This window comes from Leptodactylus fuscus, chromosome 6, assembly GCF_031893055.1.
Source record: "Leptodactylus fuscus isolate aLepFus1 chromosome 6, aLepFus1.hap2, whole genome shotgun sequence".
In the NCBI taxonomy this organism is placed as follows: Eukaryota; Metazoa; Chordata; class Amphibia; order Anura; family Leptodactylidae; genus Leptodactylus; species Leptodactylus fuscus.
In genome coordinates this window covers 82,576,309-82,599,058 of record NC_134270.1, presented here as the reverse complement: position 1 = coordinate 82,599,058, position 22,750 = coordinate 82,576,309, and the positions used below count along the sequence as shown (strand labels likewise).

The 22,750-nt window shown below is 39.3% G+C and overlaps 1 protein-coding gene across 1 annotated transcript in view; it reads left to right on the top strand.

Moving 5' to 3' along the window:
* GRIN2D (glutamate ionotropic receptor NMDA type subunit 2D) overlaps positions 1-22,750 on the top strand; it is a 721,729-nt gene that overhangs the window by 651,076 nt on the left and 47,903 nt on the right. Inside the window, exons 15-16 of the mRNA XM_075276758.1 lie at positions 19,936-20,096; positions 22,310-22,497. Coding sequence (XP_075132859.1) covers positions 19,936-20,096; positions 22,310-22,497 — 349 coding nt within the window. The remainder of the gene's footprint in view (positions 1-19,935; positions 20,097-22,309; positions 22,498-22,750) is intronic.

Sequence of the window (22,750 nt, the reverse complement as noted above, 5' to 3'; positions counted from 1 at the left end):
TCGATTGAAAGTGAGATTCTGATGTGTCTGTCCTTGGCTCAAAAAAAAACTAAAGAAAAACATGATTTTACTAGAGATGAGCGAACACTAAAATGTTCGAGGTTCGAAATTCGATTCGAACAGCCGCTCACTGTTCGAGTGTTCGAATGGGTTTCGAACCCCATTATAGTCTATGGGGAACATAAACTCTTTAAGGGGGAAACCCAAATTCGTGTCTGGAGGGTCACCAAGTCCACTATGACACCCCAGGAAATGATACCAACACCCTGGAATGACACTGGGACAGCAGGGGAAGCATGTCTGGGGGCATAAAAGTCACTTTATTTCATGGAAATCCCTGTCAGTTTGCGATTTTCGCAAGCTAACTTTTCCCCAAAGAAATGCATTGGCCAGTGCTGATTGGCCAGAGTACGGAACTCGACCAATCAGCGCTGGCTCTGCTGGAGGAGGCGGAGTCTAAGATCGCTCCACACCAGTCTCCATTCAGGTCCGACCTTAGACTCCGCCTCCTCCGGCAGAGCCAGCGCTGATTGGCCGAAGGCTGGCCAATGCATTCCTATGCGAATGCAGAGACTTAGCAGTGCTGAGTCAGTTTTGCTCAACTACACATCTGATGCACACTCGGCACTGCTACATCAGATGTAGCAATCTGATGTAGCAGAGCCGAGGGTGCACTAGAACCCCTGTGCAAACTCAGTTTACGCTAATAGAATGCATTGGCCAGCGCTGATTGGCCAATGCATTCTATTAGCCCGATGAAGTAGAGCTGAATGTGTGTGCTAAGCACGGAATTCGGCCAATCAGCGCTGGCTCTGCTGGAGGAGGCGGAATCTAAGGTCGGACCTGAATGGAGACTGGTGTGGAGCGATCTTAGACTCCGCCTCCTCCAGAAGAGCCAGCGCTGATTGGCCGAATTCCGTACTCTGGCCAATCAGCGCTGGCCAATGCATTCTATTAGCCCGATGAAGTAGAGCTGAATGTGTGTGCTAAGCACACACATTCAGCACTGCTTCATCACGCCAATACAATGCATTAGCCAGTGCTGATTGGCCAGAGTACGGAATTCGGCCAATCAGCGCTGGCTCTGCTGGAGGAGGCGGAGTCTAAGGTCGGACCTGAATGGAGACTGGTGTGGAGCGATCTTAGACTCCGCCTCCTCCAGCAGAGCCAGCGCTGATTGGTCGAGTTCCGTACTCTGGCCAATCAGCGCTGGCCAATGCATTCTATTAGCCCGATGAAGTAGAGCTGAATGTGTGTGCTTAGCACACACATTCAGCTCTACTTCATCAGGCTAATAGAATGCATTGGCCAATCAGCGCTGGCCAATGCATTCTATTAGCTTGATGAAGCAGAGTGTGCACAAGGGTTCAAGCGCACCCTTGGCTCTGATGTAGCAGAGCCGAGGGTGCGCTTGAACCCTTGTGCAGCCTCGGCTCTGCTACATCAGAGCCGAGGGTGCGCTTGAACCCTTGTGCACACTCTGCTTCATCAAGCTAATAGAATGCATTGGCCAGCACTGATTGGCCAGAGTACGGAATTCGGCCAATCAGCGCTGGCCAATGCATCCCTATGGGAAAAAGTTTATCTCACAAAAATCACAATTACACACCCGATAGAGCCCCAAAAAGTTATTTTTAATAACATTCCCCCCTAAATAAAGGTTATCCCTAGCTATCCCTGCCTGTACAGCTATCCCTGTCTCATAGTCACAAAGTTCACATTCTCATATGACCCGGATTTGAAATCCACTATTCGTCTAAAATGGAGGTCACCTGATTTCGGCAGCCAATGACTTTTTCCAATTTTTTTCAATGCCCCCGGTGTCGTAGTTCCTGTCCCACCTCCCCTGCGCTGTTATTGGTGCAAAAAAGGCGCCAGGGAAGGTGGGAGGGGAATCGAGTAATGGCGCACTTTACCACGCGGTGTTCGATTCGATTCGAACATGGCGAACACCCTGATATCCGATCGAACATGTGTTCGATAGAACACTGTTCGCTCATCTCTAGATTTTACAATATTCTTTTTTTTAATTCAAGTTTTTCTTTATTATTTTCAAAAAGACAAGACAAGAATACAGTGTACAAAGTCTAGGATATAGTACAAAGAATATTCAGTGATCAGGATAAAGGAAACAGTAGTCAATATATCAATATAAAAAGCATGTAGTTAAGAGACAAAGAAACACAATAACTTGATGAAATAGAGTGTTCTACCCTCTGAGCAGACTGAGTCAAGTCTCATATTCGTGATGCCAAGACATCGTATGCAGGAAGACCAATTATATGACAAACAGACAAACTGGCAATAAGACTAAACATGAAGGACAAACATAGGATATAGGACTGAAGACATAAGACAAGACTAGACAAAGACAATGATGAGGATAAATGTGAAACAAGATAGTTGGGGGGTATAAGGACCATGGAGAACTGAGATAGAGTCTGTTAGTCAGGAAGGGTGGGGGAGTAGTAAGAGTAGTGGAGGAGGCAATTTAGGGCTCATTCACATCTGCGCCCCGAGTCTCCATTTTGCAGGTTTCCTTTTCCTGCCCAAAACTGGGCAGGAGATGGAAACCTGCAGGCATTTTTCAAACCCATTCATTTGAATGGGTTTGAAAAGTGTCCGGCCGTGAGCGCCTCTGAGTGTTTTGTGCTCTCCGCTGCAAAACCATTTTTTTTAAAAACGGACACAAAGTCAGACATACAGGACTTTGTGTCCGGTTAAAAAAAAAACTGTTTCGTCACAGAGAGTACAAAACACTCACCAGTGCTCACGGCCGGACACAGTCTGACCTGAGAATGGAAACCGAGACGCAGGTGTGAACCCAGTGCCAGTTAGAAGTAAATTGTAGTCATTTAGACCTGCACATATTGTTTATGGTTTCTCTTCTTCCAGCTCATGAGTTCTTCAAAACATGTTATCTGGTGAACCTTAGATACAGCGGAATGGGAGGAGACGTTTGAAGTCAATATAGTGGTATGACTGATTTTGCGGTAGCAAGCATGTGCGCTTGCTAGGTTCAGTAGGTTCAGTAGGTTCTTTTGAATTTTAAAAGTATCTGATTGTAGGGAGAGGATAATCATTTTTGATTTTACAATATTCTATCATGTAAACCATATGTCTGTGTGGCTGTTCAGTTGATTTGTTTTGTATTGTAGCCTGTCAAGAATTTTGCAAGCAAGTCAATTTTTAGTGAAACCAATTAATTAAATGGTGTAGTCTCTAACCAAATTCAAGGTAAGGATGGACACATCTGCAGATAGATTAATAGGTAGGTAGACAAACCGATAGGAGATACAAAAGAAAGCAAAATTAATGTAATCAAATACAAAGCCATTTATTGTGCTGGGCCAACACAACTCACCTTGGTGAAGGTAAATACCACTGTACCTCATGAATGAGAAAATAAACTTTGTTTCAAATGAATAACTATACGTGTATGCAGTAAAATGTATCAAATTGGCCATACAAATTAGATCAATGTTGGCCAAACCTTTGCGAACAATTAATGTTTATTGGAGCCTCCCTACTCTCCCCCAATGACAGATGTCAGGGGAGAGAATGATCAGGCTTTTAGATTTCAATATGGCAGATCATTTTTCTTTCGGGGAGATAATCCACCACCATAAATATCTGCCAGCTAGTCTATTCCACTCTCTCTATTGAGAACACATGTATACTTGGCTGATCGCCAGGCTACCTAATTAGACAACTATCTAATGTGTATGACCATCTGTAGGGTCTTTTTTAATTAGACTTCTATTATTTATGTAGATTAAATTGTTAAAATTGAATGCTGAGCGGTAAATAATGTAATCTTTTTTGACTAAATAGAAACTCAACCTCTACATCATTCCGAAAATAATTTGTTCACTACTTGGAGCTTCTTCTCAAGATCAAGTCTCCTCAAAGACTTCTAATTTTGCACAAGAACATAGAATAACATAGTAACTAAATATCAGTCTGAACGCCTCCTCTTTTAAGAGAGCTAAGATAAAATTGACAAGATTTAATGAATGCAGCAAAATTATATAGGTTTCATGCTGCCCTTTAACCCCTTCCCGACATGCGCCGTAATAGTACGGCGCGTGTCGGGTCTGTAACTATGGCGACCGCCCGGGAGCCGGGCGGCCGTCATAGCCGCTGGGTGTCTACTGCTTTAAGCAGTAGACAACCGGCTCTAATGCCTCCGATCGGTCCCCGGACCGATCGGAGGCATTAACCCCTCCGGCGCTGCTGTCAAAGGCGCCGGAGGCGCCATTTTCCCGGCGGCGCATGGGCGCCGCCATTTTGGCAAGGATCGCCGGCTCCTGGAGCATGCTCCAGGGCCGACGTCATGTTGCCATGACAGCTGGGAGCCTTGTTAAAGGCTCCCAGCCGGTCTGCAAATTCTCTCTTTTGCAGGCTGGTGTATGCAGCCTGCAAAAGAGATGATGATTTTTTGCAATGCATTGCAATGCATTAGCATTGTAATGCATTGCATTAGTGATCAGACCCCCTGGGGTTCAACACCCCTAGGGGGTCTAATAAATGCAAAAAAAAAAAGTAAAAAAAAAGTAAAAAAAAATATAAAAAAATATAAAAAGTATTAAAAGTTCAAATCACCTCCCTTTCCCTAGAACAAATATAAAAGTAGTTAAAAACTGTGAAACACATACATGTTAGGTATCCCCACGTCCGAAATCACCCGCTCTACAAATCTATAAAAATATTTTTCCTGTTCGGTAAACGCCGTAGCAGGAAAAATAGTCAAAAGTGCCAAACCGCCGTTTTTTCACTGTTTTGATTCTGATAAAAATTTGAATAAAAAGTGATCAAAGCAATAACATTTCCCGAAAATGGTAGAACTAAAAAGTACACCCGGCCCCGCAAAAAAAGACGCCCTATGCATCCCCGTACACTTACGTATAAAAAAGTTACGGCCGTCGGAATATGGCGACTTTTAGAAAAAAAAATTTTTAACACCGTTTTGGAATTTTTTTTTAGGGGTCAAAATGTAAATAAAACCAAATAAATTTGGTATCCCTGGAACCGTACCGAAACACAGAATATAGGGGACATGTCATTTTGGCTGCACAGTGAACACCGTAAAACCAAAGCCCGTAAGAAAGTCGCAGAAATGCATTTTTTCTTCAAATCCACCCCATTCTGAATTTTTTTCCTGCTTCCCAGTACATTATATAGAATAATTAATGGTGGCATCATGAAGAAAAAATTGTCCTGTAAAAATTAAGACCTCATATGGCTCTGGGAGCGGAGAAATAAAAAAGTTATGGGGTTTAGAAGGAGGGGAGTCAAAAACGAAAAACGAAAATCAAAAAATGCCATCGGCGGGAAGGGGTTAAGGCATGTTCAGACAAGTATTTACCAAGTATTCTCAGCATAGGTAATAAGTATAGTATTAAGAGTGGGTTCTGTCTTGTTTGTAAATCAGATAGAAAAATCAGAAAGAGGCACATTGCAGTAATCTAATCCAAGTGAATGTTGTGTTTGTGAACCCATCAGAAAGATTATTATTTGTGCTGATATTCGACTTGAAACTACATCAGATTTTCAAAAATATTAAAGCATATCTCCTCTTATAACAAATCACTGAGAGCAGTCGCGTAACTACCGCCATAGCAGCGGAGGCAGCTACCACAGGGCCCGTGACATTAAGGGCCCTGTGACAGCTGCTACCGCTGCTATCAGACCCCCGAGTATAATGATTGGCGGACCGGGAGAGGAAAGAAACATAAAAAACACTGTTACTTACCTCTCCACGATCCTGCCTGACGTCCTTTCTGACGTCTCTGACGTCACATGAACCCGGCCTGCGTCCCGGGTCATGTGACGTCAAACGTCATTAAACAAGGACTGCAGAGGAGAAGGCAGCGGAAAAGACCGCGTAGTAGCCGGAGACAGGTAAGTAACAGTAGTTTTTTATGTTTTTCTCCCCCCTGGGTCTCCGATTATTATACTCTGGGGGCAGAAAAATATAGTAGATAAGATTAACCCTTAGAAGACACAGACACTTTTTTCATTTTTATGTTTTTGTTTTTTACTTCCTACATTCCAAAAGCCAGAACTTTCTATTTTTTCTCTTTACGTAATCATATGAGGGTTTTACTTTTGCATGACAAGTTGTACTTCAAAATGGTACCATTTATTATTTTGTACAATGTACCAGATAAATGTGTCTTTTTTTTTTACTCTGCGGTAAAAATGCTATGTTAGCTTTATTCTGATGGTCAATAGGATCATGGAATTCTACATTTTGAAGAAAAGAAAATTCTGTGACTCACCATATTCTGACACTTGTATCTTTTTTAGATTTCAGTGTATGGAGCTGTGTAAGGTGTCTTTTTTTTTTGAAGGATAAGTAGTTTTTCTCTGACAGAGTGCATGTGCTGGGGGCATGATCAGGCCAGCTAATAACGCCAATAGTGGTAATTTCCATTTTATCTAATAAAGATTTAACAATTAACAAAAAACCTATATGAGAATATGTACCATATCTAGCTGAATAAAAGGAATAATCCCTCTCTAAAGAGTGTTGTGATCTCCAGATATCATAAAGTGAGTTGTTCCAAATAAATGAGTTTAAAATAAATGTGTGATTATTCGCATTAAAATCACCACCAATCATCAAGGCACCTCTTTTCATAGGAGATATATTCTTGAGGAACTTTATGAGAAATGAGCTTTATTTTGTGTCTGGGCATATACATTTACCATTGTATATTCTAAGTTGTTACACAAGGTTCAAAAAGCTAACTCGCTTAAAAGCAGTTTTCCTAAACTTTAAAATCACCCCGTTTTCCAAAGAATACATCTAAAAGTTGCAAATTACTGTGAAACACATGCACATTAGGTTTAAAGATAAAAACTAATCCAGCACCAAAAATATATATATCACAAAGTGCTAAAACTTAACTTTTACTACAAAAATGTGAGTTAAACAAAACAAAAAAATACAAATGCACTACTAGTACACCATTCTTGAATGAAGATTGAACTGTTACAGAAAATTGTGATGGGATATTTTTGCAGTTTCGTGGACCAATAAGATGCCAGCTTTAAGCACCCTAGATTCCTGCCAGAAATGACATAACTTGCATAAACACTAAAAATGTTCAACACAAGGGAAATCATGTAGAAATAAAGGTAAAGGTATCAATTTTAGTACCTAGCTGTTGGGGCCTCTCAAAGATGGAAGCATGAACATGAAAAGTCCACAAGTCGCCATCAGTTTGTTTCTAGAGGGTTGGGAAAGTTCAGGTAGCTGTAGCAGTACACCACTCTTGGTGCAAGCATGCCAGAGGTGGATAAAGTGCAGGAATTGGTCATTAGCTGAGATATTCAAGGAATTGAGTAGGTCTAGTCCCTTTTGAATTGTTTTCACAGAGGAGATGTTGCCGTTTCTAATGATTAGGATTTTCGTGGGGAATATAACTGATATTATGTTAATGGGACAGTTAAGTGAGGGGGTATAATTCCCTTCATGTCGGGAATTTTGCTGCATACAGGTCAGTTAACAACTTCAACTTCATGTTAAAACATCCCTCGGGATATTGTCAGATAAGTTTCTTGGTTAAGGGAGTCTGTTAGCTTCATCGATTTTAAGTTTGTATTCAGCCAAATCTAGTAATGCTATTTTGGTCAAATTTTGAATATATTTTTTAAACTGGGGACCTGGTACTATTTCTGGGATACCTGTAAACTTTATATTGCATGTACCACCTTCTTTAGGTCATGCCAAACTCTTTAAATAGGGTTAAGGTGAAAACTTTGACTTGTCTATTCTGAAGCACAAACTTTATTTTTAGATAATTTATCCCTCCACCTGCCTAACTTCTAACTAACTTACTTTATCAAAAATGTACTTTATCAAAAATGTATATTTTTCCATATACTTTGGGCAGTCACACTTTCTGATAATCTGGTGACGTTTCATTTCCTGGTTTCCTTCAATACATGTGCAGTAGAGATGGATTTCATTTCTACTGTGCGGGCATCAGAGGCACTACCGCTCTGTGCATGTGCCGTGAGAGGTGCCATATCTACTGCGTAGTTGACTCCAGCCTGTGCACAGAGAGTGAAAGAAAAGGAAGAGCCATCCAGAAGGGAAGTCTAAAGAGGAAGACACATAAGTATGATGGGATTGCGGCGTGTGCTGAGTGAGTTAGTTGGGAAGAGCTACTAGCTAGGGAGACAGGGAGGGAGTATAAGGGAGTAAGATAGGAAGGGGAGGAGTGAGAGGAAGGTAGTGTGAAAGCTACATAGGAAGCTACACAGCAGGAAACTACATCATGTAAATACATGCAGAGGATACCAAGAGCACTCAGAGAAATCACTCAAAACACTGCTAAAGGTATTTGGTGCACTTATTAACTCATTAATAGCACTAACAGGTCTTTAAAAAAAATGCCCAGAAAAAAACCCTTTAATTTGTTGGTATGCTTTGGTACTACTACTACTACTACTACTGCTACCCTGTTTCCCCGAAAATAAGACACTCCCCTTCACCTTCTGGATCACATACAACCGGCAGTCATGCCGGAACTCCGCTAATTGTTCCCCGCTTCGTTTGCCGATTGTTCCCCGCTCCAGCCGCTGCATAAAACATCCCCCGAAAATAAGAAAGGTCATATATTTTGTTAGCTAATTAATTATAAGAACATGTCTTATTTTCGGGGAAACAGGGTACTACTACAACTGCTACTACTACTACTACTACTACTACTACTTATTATTATTATTATTATTATTATTATTATTATTATTATTATTATTATTATTTTATTTATATAGTACCAACATATTCCGCATCATTTTACAAATTGTAAGGTTAAAGTAAAGACAAAATGAGATATCACAGCATAATAAATCAATTTACACAATGGAAGTGAGGACCCTGTTCGTAAGAGCTTACAATCTGTGACGCAAGAGCTTACAATCTAATTGTCTAATTGCTCCATTTAGATGGAGGTCGTACGCTTTTTTAAAGGGGCTCTATCACTAGGAAAAGTCATTTTTAACTAATCACACCTTTGCATAGCCCTTAGAAAGTCTATTTCACACCTACCTTTTGTATATAGATTGCCTCACTGGTTTCTGAATAAGTCCGTTTATATTCATATGCTAATTAGACTAGTGCACGATAGATGGTGCACACCTCTCTCTGCTGTTTTCTATGGGAGGCTGCTGCTGCTGATGACTCAGCTTCCTGTTTGCTTCACACACATAGAAGATAATGGGAGAGAGGAGGCTGCTGGGAACTTCCTGTACTGGCTGGAAGCTCATTAGCATATGAATAAAAACGGACTTATTCAGAGACCACTGAAGCAATCTACATACTATAGGTAAGTGTGGAATAGCCTTTCTAAAGCCTATGCAAGCATGTGTTTAGATAAAAATGACTTTTCCCAGTGATAGAGCCCCTTTAAGTATGAGGCTTTCTTTGTGGTTTTCCTTTAGGAATAATATTATTAAGTGTGTTTCTAATAGTGGGCAAATAAAAAAGGTTTTAGGATTGCCCGTGGTGTTTGTGAAATGATCTTAACCTGACATCTACTCCTTGCTTCATACCTAGATTTCTGCATTGATTACTAATACGACATGTACTCTTTTTTTTTTTTTTTTAATTAATGTCACAACTATACACAAACACTATATACCAAGTGATAACACACAAACAGTTGTACCAGTCATGTTTTTTTCTGGAACAAACATTGAGCATTGAGTAAACATCCACAGCCTAGAGGAAGATAGTGAACTTCCGTCCTAATTGTTTCTCCTAGAGCCAATTGGCAAAATGTGTTTTAACTAAGAAGTAGAGACTGAAATTGTGGGTTTCAATTGCTTTGCCTACTATCTAAAGACAAAACCTAGTTACTCACAAATGTTAACTTCTCAAAAAAGACTGGTTAGGGTCATCTGAATTAAATTGTGTTTTCCTCCAGTGAATCGATGCCTCTCTGAGTGAGATATCACATTTTTTAATATGCAGATGAGCTATTTATATTAGCGACTTTTTATTAGGCCTTTTTTGGGGCAAGATAGTATACTTTAAGTCAACATCAGTGTGAAATAGGAATGGGTGTAATAGATCATTTACATTAGCGAACGCTATATGATATGGTGTCCAACTGGTGTTTTATACAATATAAATGGACATTATATTGTGTGGAGAGGAGCTTTTATATGTTGTGGAAGCATTAATTGTTGTCATACAGTGTTGGGGTACAGAAATGTGCCATTATACTGTGTGGGCCACTAACCGGCATTATAATGTGTGGTTATTCACATGGCATTATGCTGTGTGGGAGCACTAATAATGTATTATGCTGTGTGGGGGCACTAAAAGGGCATTATATTGTGTGCGGGCACTAATGTGGTATTATACTGTGTGGGGATACAAAAGAACATTATACTGTACATTTTAGCATCAATGCCGCCACACAATATAATGCTAGGTATAATACTCTGGAGTGATCCCTCAAAAAAATTATTTAATAATTGCCAAAAATTGAGCTCTTTGGCATTAACTGAACTCGCCATATTTGGAGGAAGAGAAATGATGCCTACGACCCAAAGAACAACATCCCCACCATCAAGCATAGAGGTAGATGGATGTTTTGTGGAGTTTCTCTGCTAAGGACACAGAACTACTTCACTGCAGCAATGGGAGAATGGATGGAGCCATGTACTGTAAATTCCTGAGTGACAACCTCCTTCCCTCCTCCAGGACATTAAAAATGGCTTGTGACTAGGTCTTTAAGCAGGACAATGACCAAAAATTTACAGCCATGGGAACAAAGGAGTGGCTGAAAAAGGAGCACATTAAGGTCATGGAGTGGCCTAGCTAGTCTCCAGACCTTAATCCCATAGAAAATTTACGGAGGGTGCTGAAGCTCCAAGTTGCCAAGTGATAGTCTCAAAATCTTAATGAATTAGAGATAATCTGCAAAGAGGAGTGGACCAAAATTCCTCCAGACATGTGCACAAACCTCATCATCAACTCCAAAAAAATGTCTGACTGCTGTGCGTGTAAACAAAGGTTTTGTCACTAAGTACTAAGGGGATCAAATATTTATTTCTCTCTGCAAAATGCAAATAAATTTATAAAACTTATACAATGTGATTTTCAGATTTTATGTTTGATATTCTATCTCTTACTGTTAAAATTAACTTACCCTTAAAATTATAGACTGTTAATGTCTTTGTCAGAGGGAAAACATACAAAATCAGCAAGGGATCAAATACTTATTTCCTTCACTGTATGTCTGTTTAAATTTTTGTGCATTCATCCAGAAGAGCATTTTTAAAGTTAAACATGGAACGTGAGTGAAAGGGTCTGGCAATCGCCATTGTAGTTCATCCCAATGGTGTTTTATGGGGTTGAGATAAGGGTTCTGTGTTAATTTCTTCCACATCAAACTCATCCAATACAAAGACCAACTGACTGTAAAACAACCTCATGTCATTACTCTTCTTCCTCTTCATCATTTGCCATACACAGACTCACCCTTCAGTCTGCCAGATAGAGTAGAGTGATTCATCACACCTCACTCTTCCTGTGCACAGTTTTTGGGCTGATGTTAATCCCGGAGGAGGTTTGCTGCTCTGCAGTTAAATAGTCAGCAGAGACTTGTTGACTTTTATGTGTCTCAGCACTCAGCGTCCTCACTCTGTAACTTCATATGGTCTGCAACTTTCTGGCTGAATTGCTGCGGTTCTGAACTGCTTTGGAAGGAAGAAATTTCATAAATTTACTTATTGCCACAGTGGAAGCCTATTACAGTAACATGCTGGAATTCATTGAGCTCTTTAGAAAAATCCATTCTTTTTCAAATGTTTGTAAAGGCAAAATGCATGGCTAGGTGCTGGGTTTTATTGATTGTGACAATTGAACTTAGTGAGACAACCAGATTCATTGTTGAAGAGGTGCATCCAAATACTTTTGTTCATATAGTGTATAGAAATACATTATTTGTTAGAATATCATATTTTATGTATTCTACCTCATAGAAAGGGTGGATCCTGGGCAGGCTACTACCCTCAAAGAAATATATATGACCTAATGGGGCAAATGGTAAGGGCTTAAAGAGTTGAAACAACTCATTTAGTGAATGTAGTAATAAGCTTAAAGAGATTCTATCATTGGGAGTATATATTTTTAACTAAGCCTATCTTCATGTAGTCTTTAGAGAGGCTATTGAAGACATACTTACAATAGCCTATGAATGAACTCTTGCGCATGCGCTCTATGCTTGGCCACTTCAGCTTCGGGCCTGAGCGTACAGCACATGCGCAAGATTTAATTCGCACCAACGGGACAAGGAAGAAAGAAGAGAAGAAGGAGTGAACAGAAAGCAAGAAGGGGGCAGCATTGCAGGTCTAGGATGATGATGAGGGGGGTGCGAAAACCCACCATGCTCCAAGAAGACTGATTTTCATAAGAAGATAATAAGTTTTTCTTGAAATTGGCTGCACTGAACACAAAACAAAAAGTATGTCTACAATAGCCTTTCTAAAGACTACATGAAGATGGACTTGGTTAAAATTGTAAAATTCCAATGATAGAATCCCTTTAAACATATTTATAGTACATACTTAATATAAACTAGCACAGTAACAATCAAAAGAAAGGATCATGAAATGTGTAAAGTTCTAATAGGTCACATTGTAAATGTAAGAAAGCAAAAGATGCAATATTTTATTGAATAGACTTTTAATTGACAGTACCTGTGATTAATATTTTAAAAGCATTGATTTCCCATACATTCACTAGGAGAATAATATTTATGATGTGCTTTTTCAGTGCATAAAGAAAGCATCTGCACTGATTTTAACCTATATACTGTCAGACTTAACCTTAGGGTTGTTCTGACATTAATGTCAATAACATTGTTTTGAAGAAAACATGACTGGAAAACAAGTTTATATTGCTTTTATTTTTCTACAGGGATTCATCTATCTTTTACAAGATGTCAAAGTTTTATATTCTGCAGTATAGTATTATGATTATTATATTATAGTATTATTTGCTCTTTCTTTATAACACCGTTTTGAGAATACTGATGTATTCAAAATTACCTTTTTTTAGATTTTGTAAAACAGCTCTTATTTGTTATGACACAAATTTAAAGGGGTTTTCCTGTCGCCCACTCTCAGCAGCTTTGTCTGCTGTCTCTTCTTCTCACCTCCTGTATTATGCAGCAAGCTTGGAGGAGGTGGCTTTGACTGTTTTGGCAGCTTTACTTTTTCCATTGTTCTATTGGTCCTTTCATGCAAGTTGCTCTGCCCTCTCCCTCCTCTCCAATATTTATTGCTAGTCACTTTTACTATGGAGGTTGGTAGACTAGTTTACTATAGTAGTGAAGCCATCCCCCATAGTGTAAGTAACTAACAGTGAGCATAGGAGAAAAGTGAGGAGTTGGAGTGACTCAGCAGCCAGATGCTCGTTCCAATCATTTCTTTTTCAATCTTTATTTGTTTATTAATTTTTGTAATTTAAAGAACATACAAAGGGGACAAAATGGCATGGCAGAGACGCATATAAGCATGGAAGGAAGGAGAGGTGGGAGGAAGAGGGCGATTGGTAGGCTTGATTAAACCCAGATAAGTCCATATGAACTAGGTCAAGCATATGTGGGGTACAAAAAATGGGGGGAATGAGGAGATAAGTCAGTGGACGCCAAATACTAACTAGGGGGGATTAGTTATCTCTACAAGATAATTGGTACCAAGGTCCCCAGTTGGAGAGAAAACTGGAAAGAATCGGGAGTCCCCTGCTGTAGAGTTCTTCAAATCTGTAGAGTTAATTAACCTTTTCCTTCCACTGGGGGATGGAAGGGGAGTCAGTCTCGCACTATTGAAGAGGGAGAGGTTTCTTGCCTATTGTAGGTTGTGCATACTCTATCCCAAACAACAGAGAACTCTTCAATCCCAACTACACAGTCCAGTCATATTAATGTGACCACCGCCTACTTTTGACATCAACGTTAAATAACCAATCTCAGAAGGCACGTGTCATCTGCCATCTGCATGAACTCAACATTGTGGAAGGCACAATGGATCAACACAAGTATGCATCTATCCTTGCTGACCATGTCCACCCCTACATGCGAATTGTTTTTCCTCAGGATTATGTCATCTACCAGCAGGACAATGCGATGTGTCATAAAGCTCACAGTGCACGTGCGTGGTTCGAGGAGCACCAGGATGAGTTTACCAAATTCCTTGGACTTGAACCCAATTGAGAATCTGTGGGACCACCTCAATCGGGGGGTTCGCGCCATAGATGCTCAACCACGTAACCTAGCACAGCTGGATACAGCACTGGAGTCAGCATGGCGCAATATCCCAGTGAACATCATCACAATATTCCCTCTCTTTCAGCACGCCTCGCAGCGGTCCGCTCTGTCAAAGGTGGTTACTCTGGATTTTCACAGGTGGTCACATTAATGTGAATGGACTGTGTATCTCAACAAGACACTTTTGAATAAATGCTACCATGCCCTTCCCTTCAGAACTTTGTTGGAAACTCAGAAAATGAATATCCAGCATCTTGACCTATCTTCTAAATCCATGATTTTATTTTTTTTTCAGAAAAATCCTTCTTCTTTCATAAACTGCTGTAAGTCATTCTTTACCACACTTTTTTCACATTTTAAAGTCACAACTTTTTTTTAACTTAACCAAGCCTTCTTCTGTATTATTTAAGTCATCATGAATCATTAAAATATTAGTCATTGCTATCCCCATTTATAGCATAAGAATAATGTTGAGCTACATTTCGTATCCTTTGCAAGGATCTCTCTTAAAATATCATTGTTCCCGTCATCCTCACCCACCTCTTCTATTTCCAAAGTGGCAAATCTGGAACTTGCAGAACTGATAGCAAGAGCATGCTGTGTAACATCAGAATTCTTTGATTTCTGCATTTTTGGGTTTTAGCTTGAGGAGATTTCCATTGTTTTAAATTTTAAGTAATAGATGTATTTTTCATATTAATTTTGTTCTCTGTGGCAGGTATACCACATTATTGAGTCTCTTGTTTAGGAGCCATTTTTAAGTAAAATGTATAGTATTTCTTTTTAACTAGTATATCGCATAGGCAATAATCAACAGAAATGGTGATGACAGAGTCATAACTCACCCCTACATCTAGGCAGCAAACAATATAACGATTTTTTCATTAAGTATACACAAAAGTTGGAGGGTAAAGGGGTATAGCAGACACATGATCTACATCAAGGGTAGGGAACGTACAACTCTCCAGCTGCTGCAAAACTACAACTCCCAGCATGCATACTGGCTCTGCTGTTCTTGAAACTCCCATGGAAGTGAATGGAGCATGATAGGCATTGTAGTTTCACAGCAGCTGGAGAGCCGAAGGTTCCCTACCCCTGACCTACATCATGCCATCCCGCTGCAATTTTTATTTATTTTTTTACTTTTTTCACATTTACTAAGTTTTCAACACATTATATGTACTTCAAGATGGGAAAGGAGAAAAATTATTTCTATGCCCTGTAGGCCAAAATAGATCAGATCCTCAGAGGGGTTAATACAGATTATTTATTAAATGTCCTAGCACTAGTACAGTAAATGTAAGAAAATGAAAAAAAGCAGTGATACCAGCTTTCTTCCCTGCTTTTTGTAGCCCTGTTTTTACAGCAGGAATGTGTCTTTGTACACAGTGTTACTCTTTATTCACTGGTCTCAATGTACAATGCGTGACTTCTGACCAGGCACATGGTGTATATGGGATCTTTACTGCTGCACCCATGAAAACACAGGTGTGAAGAGCTACAGCTCAGCAGGGGAGAAAACTGTAAAGGTCTCTCCAAGATTGGTGTCTCTGTAGTGTCCTAACTTTTGTCCATGTAGTATATTATGTCTTGGATGTCTGACCACTGTGCCCCTTTGGTTTTGTCCAACATATTACCACTGGATAGAAATTGCAACACAACCTCACTCATTTTATGATTAAAATACCTGAAACAATAGTGTTAACCAACAACAACCATTTATGGAATTCTATGTCAATTTGTTATAATTGTAACTCGTCAGAATACTAAAAATGTACTAATATAATATAATAGGTTTAGTTGGATGAATAGGAATGAAATAGTACCAAGGGTAGGCAAACCTCATCACTCCTGCTGTTCTGATCCTGCACACATTCTTGTTCTGATCCTTTTAGAGCTCCCATTGAAGTGAGTCAAGCATCCTCGAAGTTGTAGTTTTACAGCAAGTGGAGTGCTGAAGGTTGTTCATCCCTGAACTAGCCTATTAATGATTTGATCCCTTATATACCTGAGTTTTCATAATAAGTTGAAAAATGTGCAGGATCTTGCTGGGTATTTTTGTTCTCTGCCTTCATACATAGTTTTCTATAAGTTTTTATGGCTGCAGCACAGTTTACAGAGAAGTCTGCCCTCCTTCATCACCTATCCATTATTACTATTGCTGGTTTCTTTACATGCAATTCTGTGAAGAGTACATGTAAAATAGCAAACAAATAGCTGAGAAAAGCCCAAGTGAACTTAGGAGTATAGGAGATCCAGGGACATTACATGTTCAGGTTATGATGCAGATAAAATGATTTTTGATCCAGAAAAACACAACTGAGCACAGTAAGGAAAGCTAGTCAATAGTAAATATACTCAATTTGAGCTGTGAAAAATTGTGTGGATGTGCAGAAACTGTGATGAAAGATCCTGCTCCTTTTCCTTCACTCTTTGTTTTCACATCTTGAGCTTGCTGGTTTCTAAAGACAGATCTTCACTAGTTACAGGGAGAGAACAGAAAATTAGCTAGCACAGAGACACCTATGCAGTTGACTCTTTCTTTACTGCATGGTTTATTACAAAACAGAGCTTTGATTATTGTTCTGTGACTGTAATGAGCCATGCTTCTGGGTGTCTATAACATAACCATTGACTGATTTTTGTCTACTTAAAGTAATCACAGCAAACAGAGATTAGGGAAATCCTAAAGAGTTGATACAGAAAGTACATTGGAAAATTATATGACTTTTCAGTATAGAAACCATAACATTTATTTGCCGAAATTGGACAACCCACGATAACAGTTTTCTGGCATACAAGTCATGAAAAAGTTGCTAATTTTTGTCCACATTGGATTCTTAAAAATGTGAAAAGGGGTGATTTGATGCAGCTGCAGGTTGAGCTTGGGCACTGCTGGTCCATTTACAGTCTAGGGGAATGCTGGAGCTAGCTAAGTATTATACCAGACTGTAAATTAAGTGGCAGTAGACATGCACAGCCTGCTGCTCCATTAGGACAGGACCACTGTTATTATAATCAGAGGTCTCAGGTCAGATTCTCACAGAATAGCATTTCCCTGCCCTGTGGATAGGGGATCATATTAAAGCTTTTCCAATCTCCTTAATTCCTTTGCACTATGATTGATATCTTTGCCTGGCTTAATTGATAACCTGCGGTGATGACTTGCTGCAGACTGCCTTCTGGCCTGGCCCAAAAATTTCTTCCATGGACAAATGCTCATGTAACTTCTGGTGTATTTCACATGCTCATCATAATATATTTAGTTGCTGTATGTCTTTCAGCTAGTACAGTACATGTGCTAGATAGAGTGGGGAGTTCAAGCTTAGTTTGTCCCAACACCTCCCCTCATGCATCATAACCCTGCTTTGGGCTCCCTCTCTCCACAGACTCCTACAAGACATAAGAATTTAAGGGGAGTGAAATCCCAGGTCCGCTTTCAGGTTATGGGGAGTAGCACAAGAGCAGCAGCAGGTGAGGGGACCTTGCTGATTTCTTGTGGGTACTACTATGCCTGCGTATTTGTTGTATGAATTTAATGTTATAAACTTTGTGTTTGACTCTTTACAACAAAGGATAGCTTTAAAGTCCAATAATGAATAAAGCATGACTCTTAAATTCTGTAGATTTTATAGAATACTTTTTTGTTCTATGAAAATCTTCTTACAATCTGATCAACTGTATGGAAGCTTTTTCAGACAGTAATGTATAGTAGAAGGATCTAATTTTTTTTTCCTCATGCCCTTCTGCACCAGTTCCATAAATGTCTGTCTATGGTACAATACACATTTCTTTCTTTTCCATTTATTTATAGCTCTTACACGGCTCTAGAAAAACTTTGGTTTTGGTTTTGGTTGAATGTTTTCAAGTAAGAAAGTGCTTATCCCCATTTCATTATGAGTGAACAGTCCTCACATACTGCATATGTTGGCTTGCAAATAAGCACAATACACAATGACATGATGAAACTTAAAGCTGTGCATAATTCAGACTGCCCAAACAAGGTACTTATGTTGCAGGTACATCTTCATTCAGCTTCCACTCCTGGAGCAGTGAGACATTGCAGCATCTAGCTAAGATAGTTTGATGCCTGTTTAGCAATTGTGATTAGGACTGCTCTGAGATATACTTGAGCGAGCGCAGTGTGGACCTGAGAGCCAGCAAATTATCTTTTTTTCTAAATATCTAGATTAAAAGGCTGTTCTGTCTTTCTTCTTTCACTATATATAGTTATTTGTAGAAATGCGTTCTTTGGTTTACCCCAAGATTATTTCTGGACCCAGAAATAGTTTCTAGTCACACATAATGTATTTATTTGGAAATATGTATAAATAACTCTTTGCATTTAAAGAGGACCTAGTGGATGTCCGTGCATTCCCCTATTAGAATAACAATTCTGCAGCATCTTCTATCAGACCTCCAGTAGCTGTGCATGGAGATGTAGGCATTCCATGTGCCACCATATGTTATCCATTACACCCCTGTACTGTCACTACACTTCTTCCTGAAGAAGTTTTATGTTTTGGAGATACAATATTTCACTAGGTTTTTATAAAGGGATTCTATCATTAGAAACCCTTTTTACAGTGAATAGCCTTAAGAAAGGCAATACTTCTCTTACTTTTATTATTCTGATCTGTGACGCCGTTCCTTAGAAATATCTTCTTCTTTATGCAAATGATTTTTCTCGCAGGACTGGGGGGGTTCCCTGTGCTTGAAAACTCTCCAGCGACAGCCTCTGTCTTCTTCACTGCCTTCTTCTCGTGAAATCCTCTTCTCTGGGTCCAAAAGTGCCCACTGTGCATGTCCGTCAGCCATTTTCATGTGGCCTTTCCCGTTCGGCCCGCAGGAAAATGGCCAACAGACATGCACAGTCAGCGCTTTTGGACACAGGGAAGAAGAATGCATGAGAAGGTGGAGGCGGTGAAAAAGACAGAGGCCGTCGCTGGAGAGTTTTCAAGCAGCACTGGGGATGCCCCCAATGCTGGTTGAGCACTGGGGAACACCCCTAGTGCTGCAAGAAAAATAATTTACATGAAGAAAGAAGATATTTCTAAGGAACAGTGTCGTGGATGAGAATAAGAAAGGTATAAGAAGACTAGCCTTTCTTAAGACTATTCCTACGTGTACTCACTGTAAAAAGGGTATTCTAATGATAGAATCCCTTTAAAATGAAAGAAATTAATAGAGAACTGCTATGGGTAGTATTAAGCACACGGTATAAGCCTTATTTCCTGTAAGTAAGTTCCCCACCTTCAAGGTAATTTCTCTGCAGTATAGGTGAGGTCTCATAAAGCTAAATCTTTTTATGTTCATTAAATGCTTTTCAATATAAACTTCTGTGTTTGTAGAATTACCTTTACCATTTTTCTGCAGGTGCTATTCACTGAATACATTATGACCAGTTAATGTCTCCAGATTTAGCTTTAATATAGGCTTTTATAGTAGTTATATTCTGTCAAGTGGTATGTCATGCAGGGTCATGATTTTATTTTGAACAATATTAACTTCAGAAATACTTAAGTAGAATTTTATTATTGCCTTCTTTTATTTGGTTAAACAGTAGACAAGTGTGCAATTTTTTATTTTTTTTTATTGTGGCTCTATGTAATACTATGAATCTTTACAATCCAAGTTTCAGAGACCTCATGAGCAGTACCCTCCATTAAAGTTTGGTACAGTACCCAATGGGAGCACTGAGAAGAACATTAGAAGTAATTATCCAGATATGCATGCCTACATGATCAAATATAACCAACGTCATGTTGAAGATGCTCTGCAAAATCTTAAGACTGGGTGAGTGTTAGAGTGGTTTACATTGGTTAATGTCCATTTGTTTATAAAACAACCAAAGGTAAGAAAGAGCATATCCACTAAACTCTTAAATTATGTGCTCTCCTTCTGCCATTGATGAATTCTGTGCAACAGACATAGCAAACAGAGAGACATCTGCAAAATGGAAGAAGTTCTTTTTCACAGCATAACTGGATTGTCATGAATTAGTATCCAGACTTTTTTCTGCTAGGAATGACTTATTTAGGGATCGTTCGCACGAGGCAAGAGGGGGCGGATTTCGGCACTGAATCCTCTTCAAAATCCGCCGCCTCACAATAGAGGTCTATGCAGACCGCTACAGTTATTTTTTCTGCTAGTGGTTTGTTCCCGCTAGCAGAAAAAAGAAGCGAGCTGCCCTTTCTTCAGGCGGATTCCGCAGCTGATTCACCTGCGGCGTCCACCTCGTGGCAGCACCCTCTGGACTAGGCCTATTCATTTGGGCCTACTCCAGACCGGTAAGCTGTGACTGTCGGAAGCTGCGACATTCGCGGGGGACGCATTTTGGTCCTATTCTGACACAGCGTCCCATGTCAAAATCAGGACCAAAAGATGTGGTCCCATGCCCCGTGTGAATGGGGCCTCAATGCTGCCGATGGTCTCATATCTCTGTCTATCTCCATCTCCTCTCCCCCCCCACCTTCCCTGAGACTAATTGTGTAAGGACTAAGGAACAGAATGACTCAGATAAGTAAAGATAGAAGAACTACTTCTTCAGGTACTTAGAAACAAATCAACAAGACCTACCATATATATAAATGTAGATCTGGCTGATTTGTTTTTTAAGCCTTGGCCATGGTGTTTTGCATGTAATGAAATACCGATTTTTGTATTTCTGGTGTGCATTTAGTAAATATGCTCTTTTTTATTTTTGTTGCTTTATGAAATGTTGCCTGACCATTCACACTTGTCTATTTTATTCTATTATTGGTGGAGCCTATTTGTTTTTTTCAGTATATGACAATGTTCACAAATTTAAGCCTCAATCATATCTTCAATTTTATTATGTTCAGCCTTTTAGACCATGTATTAGTCGCAATATTGACCTTACCAGACAGAACATTGGTAGCAGCCCATGTCAATTAAAAAGAAAAGGTCTCCTGAAACATTAAATTAAGCACAAAAGGAATACATTCTGTTGCTACCTGGCAATGGCCATTGTAGTGTATGGCATACCTGCCTAGCAAGCTGTAGCTTCTCAAATTCTCACAATAGAGAAGTTCTGGTTACATGAGAAAGAGTTCATCAAGTGATATGCTAGCCCAATACTAGTCAGAAGTAAAAAAAACAGCGCAATTTTGTATATTGTATGATCATGAATCGAGATTTCTGTAACTGAATGAAGTTAGTAATAAAGAAAATACAAGCAAAAACATCATAAATTTCCCATAGACAGCACAATAATAATAATGCTAATACTAGTAATGTTAATACAGAACTGCTGACACCATTATGGGCATAGATTTTCCAATTAGCAGTATCTATTGAATAATTCTAATCACATAGTACAATATGAATACAAATGTTTCATAATTAGCAGCACACATACTGTACATATGGGCAAGCCACAATGGTCCTATATAGCCATGTATTTTATCTGTAGCTCTATATTGTTACATACTATACTATATTGTGGAAATTACATGCATGCAAGCAGCAGCCTCTTGAATGAAGTTATGGTAACTCCTGTAGTAATATTTGGAGACAAATCATGTGGAACGATGTGTAGATTTCATCAGTGGTGTCAGAAATCTTGGACTGTCTCAATAAATCCAGGACACTCGTGTATTAGGGACTAAATAGCTGCAAAAGTCCACAAGGTGCACGTGCCTCCTGAGCTACATTATAGCTACCCATTGTCTATATTCTATGTTCCACCTTCTGTAATGTACTCCCACAATAAATAAATAAAGGAAATGTAGACAAAATATGTCTAGTAATCATTCTGTAATGTAGGACATTGTTCATTGACATCTGATTTATAAGATTTGATGAGACTAGAATGTATGCTCTTAAATGTTATTGGCACATATTCAGAAAAGCTGAATATACTGAATAACTGTTATCTTTCTGAAGACCTCATCATACAAATAGTGATCCCACCCAGACAGAACTAAGACACCACGTGATTACTCATTGATTTTCATTGCCTCTTACTTGCTCATTTTGTTTTAAAGGAAACTGGATGCTTTTATTTATGATGCAGCTGTACTCAACTACATGGCTCGGAAAGATGAAGGCTGTAAACTAGTGACTATTGGTAGTGGAAAAGTTTTTGCTACCACAGGCTATGGGATTGCTCTCCAAAAAGGTTCTAAATGGAAACGACCTATTGATCTAGCATTACTACAGTTTCTAGGAGATGGTATGTAACTTTTGGCCCCATTTTTTTTTCTCAGACTTGATTTCTGTGGTTTAATATATCTATTGTCAAATAGTTATTTGTTTTATATGACAACAGATATTTATAGGTTCGAATCAATAAAGGGGGAGAAATACTTCTTCTTACTCCTCTTTTTTTCCAACTTATCCTGGTTTTCGCTTCTTTTGAATGTGAATATGGGAAATTCTGTCTTACATTGCTTTGCTGGGTCCTAAAATGTGTGTTATGTAAATTA